General features: G+C 52.2%; 4 protein-coding genes across 4 annotated transcripts; 1 reads left to right on the top strand and 3 right to left on the bottom strand.

The window, feature by feature from the left end:
- Positions 1-926: 926 nt before the first annotated feature.
- On the bottom strand, positions 927-2144 carry J4E79_003484 (uncharacterized protein; the record flags this gene model as incomplete). Its single annotated transcript, XM_049352378.1, has 1 exon — positions 927-2144. One exon carries the CDS (start codon positions 2142-2144, stop codon positions 927-929), a length of 1218 nt encoding a protein of 405 aa, XP_049212757.1.
- A 3303-nt stretch (positions 2145-5447) lies between these two features.
- Positions 5448-8586, bottom strand: J4E79_003483 (uncharacterized protein; the record flags this gene model as incomplete). Its single annotated transcript, XM_049352377.1, has 2 exons — positions 5448-8222; positions 8287-8586. 2 exons carry the CDS (start codon positions 8584-8586, stop codon positions 5448-5450), a joined length of 3075 nt encoding a protein of 1024 aa, XP_049212756.1.
- A 1419-nt stretch (positions 8587-10005) lies between these two features.
- J4E79_003482 (uncharacterized protein) lies at positions 10006-11263 on the bottom strand (the record flags this gene model as incomplete). Its single annotated transcript, XM_049352376.1, has 5 exons — positions 10006-10033; positions 10079-10312; positions 10380-10673; positions 10811-11186; positions 11236-11263. The coding sequence occupies 5 exons, from the start codon at positions 11261-11263 to the stop codon at positions 10006-10008; spliced, it is 960 nt and encodes a 319-aa protein (XP_049212755.1).
- A 221-nt stretch (positions 11264-11484) lies between these two features.
- Positions 11485-12456, top strand: J4E79_003481 (uncharacterized protein; the record flags this gene model as incomplete). The annotated part of the gene is made up of 4 exons (XM_049352375.1): positions 11485-11525; positions 11571-11822; positions 11870-12117; positions 12176-12456. 4 exons carry the CDS (start codon positions 11485-11487, stop codon positions 12454-12456), a joined length of 822 nt encoding a protein of 273 aa, XP_049212754.1.
- Positions 12457-12515: the final 59 nt, after the last annotated feature.

The following is a 12515-nucleotide window of genomic DNA, read 5'->3' as shown; positions in this document are numbered from 1 at the left end:
CGAAACGAGGGCCTCGGCGCGGTTAGAATTCTGAGGCCTGACAGCACGAAATAATAGTAGTCGACTGGCCGTAGGGGGATTTGTCGTTTGGCTCGTCGCGTGCTCGGGTGTGCGCTGGCGACAGGAGCTTAGGGCTGAAAGTGGGAATCAGAGGGGAAGTTGGTCCCCTTGGCTGTTCCCTGAGAGGCTGCCCAATCAGGAGCCGGCCATCCCATGAACGTCATAAACCGGTGAATAGCCTCGTGGTTTTGCTTGGCTACGCTACGTTTGTATATATCGCCAAAGTTGTATAGAGCCAATGAAATATCATGATTAGGAAGTGCAGACAATGCGCTCTTGGATGGCTTTCCCATGCTGTCTTAAGTGGTAGATTGACGACAACCTGGGAAAAGACTGAACAGGTCTGCGGCCTACATCAACATGAAGAAATGTAAAGTAGCTGGCCTAATGTCAGTGTAGGCTCTAGAACCGTTCAGGTTCTTTCTCGTACGCAGTGGTTTTACAATAGGAAGGATCTAAGAGCGGGAGCAAGTAAGCGAGTGTCACGACATTCATACATATGAGCAAAATAGTGTAGAACGAACAATCGTTTTGTATGATTTTGTACAGTAGGTACAGGGTATGTTGCGCTCGTAGACACGAGGCTGATCACAGCGATTCTCTCCAAGGAAGATAACAGGGCATGCCAGCTCAATCTAGAGCTGGTCATGAATGAATATAACAAAAGTAAAGCGCAGAAACAGTCACGAGCCAGAACCAAACGGCATCCGCGCATCATGAAGAGGTATATGAACAAGAGACCCAAAACCCAACCCATCCTGTATGACGACCCAATCCAAGGGTGTCCCGATCCGTTTCCCAAACTCCGTGTATTGCATTTCGTAGCCGACGGCTGTTGAGGATGTGTAAAAGCGTATGCAACTCTCTTAGATAAGGAGAGATGAGCCGTGGCGACGGTGGAGATGGGCGCGAGGGAACTTGAGAGATCGCTTGGTGGAAGCAACGACAGCACCACCAGAGCAAGACATGCCGTTGGCAAGCGGCTGGGCAACAGCACATCCGCGGTTGCAAAGACCGAACATGTTGGCACCGATGCATACAACAGCGCCATCATTGTCACAGGGGGTGCAGTCACTGCCGCTGGAGGGTGCGCTGGGAGTGCTGTTGTCGGGCACCTGAGGAGGCGCGCTGTAGGCTGGCTGTTCGGGTGCACTGCTAGGCTGCTCGGCGACATAAGTAGAAGTAGGTGCAGCAGGAGCAGTGGGCTCGGCAGGAGTAGGCTCGGCAGCGGGAGCGGAAGAGGCACCGGGGGCAAAGACACCACCGCCGTTGGATGGAAGAGCGGCGTAGCCAGAAGTAGCAGCAGGGGTCTCGCTTGATGCGGGCTGCGAAGCCTCGGGCTGAGTTGGCGTTCCCATCTGTCCGTTACCAGCACCCATCTTGGTCATAGTCGAGCATCCGGAGCCGCTGACGGAGTCGCCGAGAGTAGCACCACTTCCCTCAATGACGTTCTGGCCAGGGTCGGGGTAGTTGAAGTCCTGACCTTCGGAAGTTGTGCACTCGGTGGCAGGGAGGTTGGCAACGAACATGTCAGGAAGAGACGACAGGGCTTGGGCCGCACTGGCGGTTGAGGCTTTGGCTGATGCGCCGCCACCAACTTGAAGAGGAGCGCAGTTCATGTAGAACTCGCGGTTGCCGACCTTGTTCAACCAGGTCCAGGCGAAGGTGTACTTGCCTTCAGGAATGTTGTCAGGCATGGTGACGGGGAAAGTGGCTGCGCCGTGGCCGTTGGGGTCTTCCTTAAGGTTGCCAGTGACATTCGAAGGGCAGCCGCCGATGGCGCTTGTGATGACCTTCCACTGACTGGCCTCGGTTGGCTCCATATCAGTTGTAATGGAAAATTGGCATGAACCTCCTCCATGGACAGCGGAGCCCTTGAAGGAGACATCCTTGGTTTCACCAGCATTCCACTGGTTCATCTCGGTGACATCGTAAACGCCGGCACGTTGCTTGCAGGGAAAGTCTCCGGGCTCGAGGGGAGAGCTGGTGAGGGTGTCTTTGCCGTAGGGTACCGGGTACTCGATGGTCATATGTGCGGAGGCACTGGCGGCAAGAGCCACAAGTAGGGTGGTCGAGAAGAACATGTTGATGTTTGAAAGAGTGATATGAGAAGTAGATATTCTCGATTGGATATCGCTAGACCTGCTGAGCGATGAAATGAATGTGATGGCTGTGGTGGTTTGAAGGCCGAAGAGCAAGTAGTACTTGATATAGGTGGGAGAAGTGTTGTTGAGTCTAGCTCTTCGTTGACGCACAGCAATGGTAAAGAATGTGATCTGCCACAGGCAAGATGTGCAAAAGCAAAAGAAACAGAGAGGAGTTTGGTACTGCTGTGAATAGCCTGAGATGAGAAGGAAAAGCAGACGAAACACAGATCAGTTATATACGGAGGCTCATGTCTACCCACATGGCTAGCCTGTGGCGGTCGGGACGGGCTCGTACAGCAGTGCAAGGACTCAGGAGCCTATGCCCGGCGGATCATCGTGAAGAAGCATAGGCTATTCGACGGAGCAAGGCTTCTCTTGCAACGGTTGACGGGCTTCTTTCGGCTGGCGTCCCCCTCCCGGTTTAGCGGCAGGGGGACGAGCGCAGGATAAGTGGTGTAACGTCAAAGTCCTGAGCTCTCGGCAGGCACGATACCGATACCATTGGCCATGTGGTCATGACAAGAGCATTGTCCTTGAAACAAAAAAGCGGAGAGCGACTCAGAGGGGAAGGCATTGGTGCGAGGCTATGGCCAGGGGGCCAACGTCAGGTTTGAAGTTTGTGCCGACGGTCTGTGTACTATGCAGGGGAATGCCGAATCCTAGCCTATCGATAACTCCATAGTGGGAAGAGCTAGCCATGGTGTGGAGTGGCGATCGCCTGCTAAAGCTGAAACGATCAGCATCCTTCGCGAAAGCCGCTGCGGAGCCTCCCATTGGCAGACGTGCTCATCTCGACGCACACCGGGCGTGCGCCATGGCTTGTCCAACAACAAACCAGGGTTGTACAATCGCGACTTTTTGCAGGTAACGCAGAGGTTACTTACCGCCGTGTTTGCGACACGGGCGCCAGACTGAAGTTCTGGAGTCTTAACAGCAGCGGACCGGCCAGAATGACAAAGAGGTCTTTGATTGCAGGCCTTGTGGGCGACCGGCCGCGTCGATGTCATCGAACTTCATGCGTCGCACCCTGGGTATCCCTCATGCGCAAGGTCTTTTACTGGGCCTCCACCTTTTAGCCGTCACTTCTGTTACTCTCGACAGTATTAGACCCTGATTATTAACAGCCCTCGGTCTATGCATGGTTCCTGACGGCGAACGCTGCTAATCTGGGAGATCGACCCAATGCAACTGTCGTGGCATCGTGTTCAGCTGGCTGCGCCACAACGTGGGCGAGTTGCTCTCGGAGTCGGACCGTCGGTGTCGACGAAGGTCGCAGGTAGGGCGGATCCGGGCATAAGGTGAGTGTGGCTGCGGCGTCTGGTCTCGTGCAGGTGACGACACGGCGGTACCTAGCGACCCGTAGGCCTCGCTACCAGCCTGTCGTCGACATCAGCTCGTGAAGGGAAAGCGTCGTTGCCTTCAGGCCTTCCTCGCTCCAACGACTGATTGGCTGTCTACCAACCGCAGCTTGTTTCATCGAATCACTTACCCGCACACAATAGAAGGGCGGCGAGGAGCCAACACCGCTGGGCCTCCCTTTCCTCCTGAAAGCTGATCAGTGGGGATCGAAAAAGGCTAGCGAGGCCTTGTTTCGGATGCGCCGTCGACTCTTAACATTGGGCCGTCTACCACCAGCTGCAAGTTAGTGACGCCAACAGCGCGAGACAAAACAATAGCGACCCCCGTTTGTGATTACGTCTACTTGATTTGTTGTTGCTGCTGCCCAACGTGAGTGAAACAGCGCGGTTGGTGCAGGGAATCGAAGACCATTCGAACCTGTCAAGTAGAGGCAACACTCGTGGGGGAGACATGCAGACGCGCACGACGACAGTCGTTACTTCCATCTTGATGTTCCGACTTGGGATGGGGAACATTTCAGGCAAGCAGCAAGAGCGACTGGGCCTCACCAATGCCCACCAATGCCCACGAGCATGTGACATATGAGCCACTACCCTCTACACGAAACACACGCCAAACTTTTTTCAACTTCCGTTCTTATCTTTTCCCACAGCAACCCGCCTCTTGATGGGCCCCGACTACGTATTCTGTGCACATAGATTTTCGGCAAATACAGCAGTCCGGTACTCAGGTTGGCTTCCCCGAACGCACGAACATCACTACGCGTCACCATCACTTCTACACCCAATCGAGCTCAAATCTCCGTTTGACGGCTCATGCTCCATGAGAATGATATACAGATCATCAACAGAGTGATCAGACTGTGGGGTGCCGCACACGCCAAGTCGATGGCTGGTCGTCATTTCCTGACTTGGCCACTAATATAGTAGCAGGATGGCATTGTGTGAGAGCGCTTCTACTCAACGATATTCACGTGTGCTCCATTGACTGACTATAGCTGCAAGCAACTCAGTGTAGCATTGTCTCGGTCGCGCCCAGAGGCTGCTCTGACTCGCTCATTACAGCTGATACTGAGTCCGCATCCCAACCTCGTCTGAACAGAGTAATTTCAGAAGCACGGTGCACACATCTGGGAGAATTCAATAGCCTAGAGGTGGCCTGTACGACACCAGCACGCGATCGACTAGGTTTGTAGCGTCGAACGGCAAGTAAACAGTTGCGGCACGCATTTTGTCGTTTCGTCAGTACGGTAGCAAACTATCATTATCGTACAGAAATAACGGATGGTAACGGAACAGGATCTACACATTCATCACCCACGAGGTGAATTCTGGCTGAAGATCTCGCCTACAACTTCTATACCCCGCTTACGGGGTTCCTTCGATCTGCTACGTTCTTTCCGTACTTTGGTTGCTTTTCCAAAATTGTAATCACAGAGATTGCGGCTCGAACATGGCGAGCTACCGCTCTTGCCGAAATTTGGGACACTAGTTATGATTACCATAGGTCCAATCCTAGAGCCCCAGTTCAATGCCCTCGGCGTCAACGGGGAAGCGTACGTCGGGTAGTTTCTTCGAAGACTGTTGAAGAAGAACCGGTCCTGTTGTTAAGCTAGAGTGTGATCAGGCCGACTTGTACATGGCCGTTGTAGCCGGGTAGACACAAGGTCCTAGCTTGTGATATCTCAACACCTAGATTTGGTCCGCGTAGGCGGTTACGTGACATTGGTGCCTCAGCAGCCCCAATGCTCATTCTACTACTGACCATCCACATCACTGAAATACGTTCTTAGCTCGATGCAACATCATTATAGTATCGAAAGCGTCAAAACATTGTGTGTTGATGTAGCTTCTATTGTTTGTCCCGGAGATTGCTTATTCGTTAGGACCCTCCCAACGAGCCCTTGCGGAACGAATTGACCTTCCGTTCCAGCCAGGTAGTCTTCGACCTGACTCGCACAAACGGTATCTTGTCAATCCCGATGTGCACTCTTCCATCTCCCCCGATGTAACTACCATATCCATAGCGTGACCCCAGTCTATCGAGATGAAGGGCACGTCCCTTTCTATCTAAATGTGAAGTCTCTTTCATGTCTTGCACCGCTGCACTGGCGGCGAACAAGCTGATAATTGACGCGATGGACGTAGGCATTCGCGCAAGATACTGTCCAGGTCGGCGCAGGTACACCATGACTGCAACAATGATGTAGATGCCAAGAATAGCTTCAGAAATGATGAACATAGGAGTGGAGACGAAGAGCCTTTGCTCCTTGACCACTGTCCAACCTTGGACCTGCGCTTCGTTTGCCTTGCTGCGTGGCACCAGCAACTTCTCCTTATTGGTTCCAAGCCAAATTGCAAAGAGTCGTGAAAAGGCCTTGCCAAGAGGAACTTGGATATCTTCTAGTGTAGGAACCGGTTGGTTCGGATCGCTGAGACGTGTGCTGTTTGATTCGCGCCGAGCGAAGTAGTTCATCGGATCTTCCGCGTTGCTGTCGTTGTGCCAACCACTTTCGGAGTATTTGAATATGTACCGGTTCGCTTGCCCAATCACGTCGACGGCGCCGTTCGTAAATGCTTTTTCCGATGCATCGCCCTCGATGTTCAGATCCGCAACTTTTTCTTGCAGTCGCCCGGTTGCATCGACTTGCACTGTGGCTCTTCCTGTAATAATCTTTGGCTTGCAACGAACAAACACCGAGTTGCTTTTGTCCAGATCTCTTTCCGCAAAATCGCCACAGGATCCATCAGGTGCTCTGATCCATCCCATGATGATCGTTGTCATGCAAGCATCCCTCTCTCCTTGAGTAGCGTTTGCATCCGCGTCGGCAACGAACACTAACTCTGTGGCACTTGGACCACGTTGACAAGTACCGTTGATTTCTGGTCGTGGCCCTGGCCTACTCGGGCCCCACAGAATTGTTGGTGCTACCCTGACCGGACATACTGTTTCTTCAGAGTCCGCAGGATCTGTGATGTTGAAGACAGCCTGAATGTTTGAACCATCGCTGACTAGCCTGGCGCGATAGTGTACGCCGAAGTCAAGAGTCTCGCAGTTGAGCTCGGCACCAAAACCCGAGGTTTCAGCCCGGTAGTCGCGCCCGTCCGTCGCATTCACATCTGCCGCACTGAAATAAGGTAGGTAAAGCATTTTCTCGTCGGTCCATGCAGGGAGAGGAGTTCCTCGCGTAAAGTTGGATTCAGCAATAAGGAACTGATCCTGCGTGCTGCCGCCACGGTATGCGCCTGAAGCTTCGAGAGAGCCGAACTCATCGCCACTTTTGGGCCCGATGCTTCCGTTCACCGAGACGAACTTCAACTCGAATGGAGAACTAAAACCCGCAGGGTACCGTATGCTGACCGAGTCCTGGTTGAAGATGCCTGCGAATGCAATAGCTAAAAGATTGGCAAGTAAAACCATGGAACAGACGGCCGCTAGAACAAAATGCTTCGACCTCAGCGCCTTGAAAATTACAAGTTGCGGAGGCAATGAGCTGTAGTTGAGATCAATAGACCTTTTGGCAGGTGCATCGCAGTCCTGAAGCTCCTCTATAGGTTGCAACATGCACAGTAGGCGATTGATTAGAATCCACATTGGTTCTATAAGCGTAGCAAATGCCGTTGGGATGTAGTTCTCTAGGAGGTTCTGGACAAGCTTGTCCTTTGAAGGCAGAGGAAGACCGTTCAGCTTTGCCTTGGCGAAGATTACCGCAAGAGCAATAGCAAGTCCAGTGAATAGTCCTACGAAGGGGATAGAAGTCCAAAGACTGAACTCGACGGGTCGGACAGGCTTTGCGATATTTCGAGGGGTGTTCCGCCGTTGGGCGGTAGTGACTGGTTGCTGAGCTATCAGGACGGAATCTGTGATAGGACCAACTTCGATAATAGTATGTTGTTGACCATCATCATCAAGCCGGTATCTCTTATTTCCGAGCTGTTCTTGAACCTCTTCTGTAGTGCAGCAGTCAAGATCCTCAAAATCTGCAAGCAGCGCCTCATTGTCGGCGACAAGACTCATTATGCTCGCGATTGTGCTCGGATTGGAGTGAAGATTCCTGGCCCTCGTCATCGATAGGTATAGTAGTACCAGCGTTGCAATCGAAACGGCGCCCAGAAGGCCTTCGGCGATGTAGGTGAAGACAGGCTCAACAATGACTGCTTGTGTTGAGTACTGCTTGTGACCCATGATGGCTTCGGAGGTCTTGAAATCGTTGCCGAGTACGTCTACCATTGCGCGAGAGAAGAGCAGCCTGTATGCATCCGCATAAGACTTACTCAGAACTCGCCAGTCAAGGTAATCCTCAAGCGGACGATCGCTGACTGCAAGGGACAATCCGACCATAGGCTGAACAAAGCCGCCGCCTGTGGGACCAGTCACTACACTAAGATTGGTTGCCGCAACGCGCTCCAGGTAACTTGGTAGTGAGTTCAGCGGTAGATTGTCACCTCGGACTTCGTATCCAGAACCCCCATTCATTTGTATTTCTAGATATGTTGCGTTGAAGAAATTTGCCGGAAGTGGTTCTTTGTCGCCTAGTGGTGTGACGGTAATCGGTGCTTTGCTGGTCATATCAACCGTCGCGTTCACGCGCTGTTGATAGAAAGTTGGCTCGCAGAAAATGGCTGTAACGTTGTTCGGTGGGTCTGTCTCTTTTTGCTGGATGTCGGTGTTAGCGAGGATGTCCAGCGGCATGAGACTGCTCTGTGTTGTAAAAACGTACCTTTGTTTGACTGAACGCGGCATAAAAAGTCAAGTTGCGTTCTGGTGGGCAATAACCATCCAAGGAGTAGTCTGCAAACCCGCCGTCGTAGTACCCGATGTACATAGCCATATAGTCCTTCAATTCAAGAAGGGGGGCGTGTATTTTCTTGTTCTTGATATAACCTTTGGTTACATTTCCTGAGAGTCCTGTTGTCACATTGCAACCGCCATTGCTCCTGTAGAGAACAGAATCGGGGATCGTGTATGGAGCGTCTCGAATAGGCTGTGATACCTCGCAATAAAGATCGACGCTGTACATGGTGGTGATCGCGGTCCAGGTACCCTGAATTGCGAGTTCGTCCTGCACTATCGATATCGAAGGTCTAAAAGGTGCAAGAGTAAAATTTCGTGCCATATACGGTGGTAAAGTCTCGTTCAGGGTAGCGATTCCATAGGTGGATTGTGAGTAACGGAGCGTTAAGTTGGTTGTTTGCTGATCAGCCGGCATGGAGGAAGTTGAAACCGCAAATGGTGCCTCGGATGAGCGCAAAATTGTTTCCACAGAAAAGATACCTGCTTGTACAGGGACTAAGCCCCATGTTACTAGAAGGATAGCGAAAGAGGCCCAGAACACAGGCCAATGTCTATCAAAGTTAGCTGCGCACAGAATCTAACCCGGTCAGGTTTCAGTGATCCTGCTTACCCATCTTTGGCTGCTTTAAATGGGACGAGCGGCAAGAAGTCGAATGGGTATTGTAACAGTAACGAGTCCTTCCCTAATGCTCCGGTATCTTTACTCAGTTGATAGTAAGGCTCCATACGTTTTGTCTCCAGGTCTATCCACGCCCAGTAGGTACTGAAAATGACAGCAACGACTGTGGGAAAGTACAAGTACATGAAGGCATGACCCAAAGGAAGGTCATTGATCCGAGGCGCGAATATGACACCACCATTCTGTTGGCTTTGGTGAAGGAAAAACTGTAGTATCGCGATTAGAGACCAGCATATCGCCGTAGTCAAAATCAGAACTGGTGCGCGCAGCGCTAGTGGTTTCCAAGTTTTGGTAGCTAGCACATGTCAACAATCGATGTACTACGAAGTGATAATGTTGTAACATACTTTGATGCTCTGCATCACGCGCAAAGATCGAGACGATAGTGTTTGATTTCTTAGGACCAACAGTATCCGGGAAGCTTGATTGCGCCACAGGCGCTAGGCTGGCATCCATCGCGAAGAAAAGAATACGCGACGAGCAAACGGAAAAGAAGCGCGACGCGAGAAATGCAAAGCAACGGAAGTAGATTTAGGCATTCTACACGCTGAGAGGATAGATACTTAACAGCATTATCGTGGAGCATAAGCGCCCCCAAAACTCAAGGCGCGAGACTGCGCCGCAAAGATGGCTACCATCCAATCATTTAGCGACCGCAAGCCCGATTAGGGCAAGAACCACAACCTCGGAACGCGACGATTGCGGGCCGGCGCTGGAACATCCAATGCGATATCCGAGATGTGCGGTAAGTGGATTCAGACTTTCCTGTAACAGTAAAAACGCAGGTACGGATAGCTATACTTGGGGCACGTCGCGGAGATCTACCGGCGTCGCAATCTTGGCTTTGCGACTAGCAATATTGAGACACCTGACCATTATGCAGCAGGAGCACAAGGTCATCACGTTTTGGAGGCTTTTCTGATGATCTACCGATAGGCGTTTGTGTGTTGTCAACCAGGATAATCCTCAGCGGAAAGCCCCAACTTCTCGCCTCCTGCAAAATTGTGAGCGGTGAAAAGCGACAGCAAGTAGTACTTACCACCATGTGCGGAAGTCAACAGTCGATACATCGATACCCAGGTCCCGTAGCGCGCTAGTGTCCAGATGGCAGTCGTAAGGCCTGATGGTGCCATCTTTTGGTTCTTCGTCAGGTTTGAAGGGTTCCATATTGTCGAGCGGCAACCCCATGATATCGGAGAATGTTTGGCAGATCTGCCATTTAGTCATGCGGTCTTCCGAACTGAAATGAAGGACTTTGGGTAGCTCGCGCTTCCTATAACAGGCCGTCAGCACTGTATCAGAGAAGCATCTCATCAATCGAAGACGCGGGTTTGGCTTACGCGTTCGCGGGATCAAGATACAGCTTCGCTATGTCGCGGCATACTCGGCCAACGTCTTGAGTGTTGGTAGGGTATCGAAACGCATAGTCGTCGACTTGAATTTTGGGTTGACCATGCTCTATCTGTTGGGCGTTCCACAATTGCGACATGAGGACATTGACTGCACTGTCTTTGGGCTCATCGCAGGATCCGTAGAGGACCGGTACTCGAAGAATGACGACTTTGTTCTTTGCGCCAGTTTTGGCAGCAGCCTCACGAACGGCCTGTTCGCCTTCCAGCTTGGTTTGGCCATACCTGATGGAGTGTCAGCTGTGATCAGACACCTCGCCCAGCATTATCCTGAGATAGCGTGATTCTTGGAGCAGACTCCGAAGACATGGATGAACGACCCAAAATCCGCGACGACTATAGTGTGATAAACCCAGACTTACGTATTAGGTGGGCTCGGCGTCGAATCGGTCTTGTAAGGAGCTTCTCCAGGTCTTCCTGCAAAGACGTAGTCTGTTGAGATGTATATGAGGAAAATTGCCCGAGAGATGGTGGCTTCAGCCAGCGCTCGACTCGCGTCCACGTTCAATTTCCTGGCCGCTTCTGGGTCTTTGGTGCAAGAGTCAGGGAAGCGGTTGGCAGCACAGTGGACGACGACTGTTGGCTTGACTTCATCAAGCACCCTGGAGATCTCATCCTGATCCAAAATGTCCAGCTTCACGACATCTGGAGCAGTGATGCGATGCAGACCAGTGCCGACAGACTTCCATCCATCTAACAAGAACTCTCGCTGCACTTGCCGGCCGAGCAGACCACTAGCTTCGCTCTGCGGTCAGCTAGCAGTAACACATACGTGGAGGCTATTTACCACCGGTGATCAATGCTGTCTGTGCCATACTGATACCACGCGCGATCAATGAGTTCTTGACAACCTTGAAAGTTTAGTTGCGGTGATGACGACAGCGTGGTGCATCTGTGGCAGCTCCCGTGGGGCAGCCCCAGGTCCGCGCATCATCACGTGTAGCGAGACCCTGAATCCCTGCAAGCTCGCCGCGACTGCTCGATTGTCGCGACGCAACAAGCAACCCACCGCTTACACGACCCATTCGCGCCCACCATGTCCACCATAGTCAAGGAAGCTTCCCAGAGCTCATACCCGTACGTCCGACAAGCCATGCCTATTGCATTAGCTAATTGAAGCAGCCCCGTCATTCCCAAAGACTTCAACGGCAACCAGCCAAAGACCATCCGCTTGTTCCCTCTAAGCAACTACACATTTGGCACCAAGGATGGCCAGCCCGAAGAAGATCCGTCCGTCCTTGCCCGGCTCAAGCGGTTAGAAGAGCACTACTCGGAGCATGGCATGCGACGGACATGCGAAGGCATCCTGGTCTGCCATGAGCACAACCACCCGCACATCCTTATGTTGCAGATCGCAAACGCCTTCTTCAAGCTGTATGTCTTCGCATCCTCCATCTTGTACCCTCACTGACGTCAGACAGACCTGGCGATTACCTCCGCGCCGAAGACGACGAGATTGAGGGCTTCAAGGCGAGGCTGAACGAGCGCCTCGCACCAGTGGGCACACAGTTCACAGGCGAAGGCGTAAATGACGAGTGGGTAGTTGGCGACACGCTGGCACAGTGGTGGCGGCCCAACTTCGAGACCTTCATGTACCCTTTCATCCCTGCGCATGTCACCAGGCCAAAGGAATGCAAGAAGCTGTACTTCATCCAGCTTCCCCGTAGCAGTATGTCGACTCGAGTCGCCTGTCTTCCACAATATGTACAATTGCTAATACTTCGCAGAGGTTCTCAGCGTTCCAAAGAACATGAAACTCCTCGCCGTTCCGTTGTTCGAGCTCTACGATAATACCGCGCGCTACGGACCACAACTTTCGGCGATCCCTCATCTGCTGTCCCGCTACAACTTCGAGTTCGTCGACGAGGATGGCAATGTCGCAGCGTGCACACCTGGTGTAGGCCCACCAGACGGATACCGACCTCAGACCAAGGTCCTGGCAGGCGGCGATGGGGACGATACTACGATGGAACAGAATGGGGAAGGTAGCGACATCACTCTTTCGTAGAGCGCTTTCGTCATCATTCCGCTCTCTGAGTTTTACCTTGCTAATTCATACCCGGTGTC

The sequence above is a fragment of the Alternaria viburni genome (genome assembly GCF_023758015.1).
Source record: "Alternaria viburni strain BMP 2772 chromosome Unknown scaffold_6, whole genome shotgun sequence".
NCBI classification, from domain to species: Eukaryota; Fungi; Ascomycota; class Dothideomycetes; order Pleosporales; family Pleosporaceae; genus Alternaria; species Alternaria viburni.
Note: the sequence above shows the minus strand (reverse complement) of the source record. Positions and strands in the feature narration are given on the sequence as shown.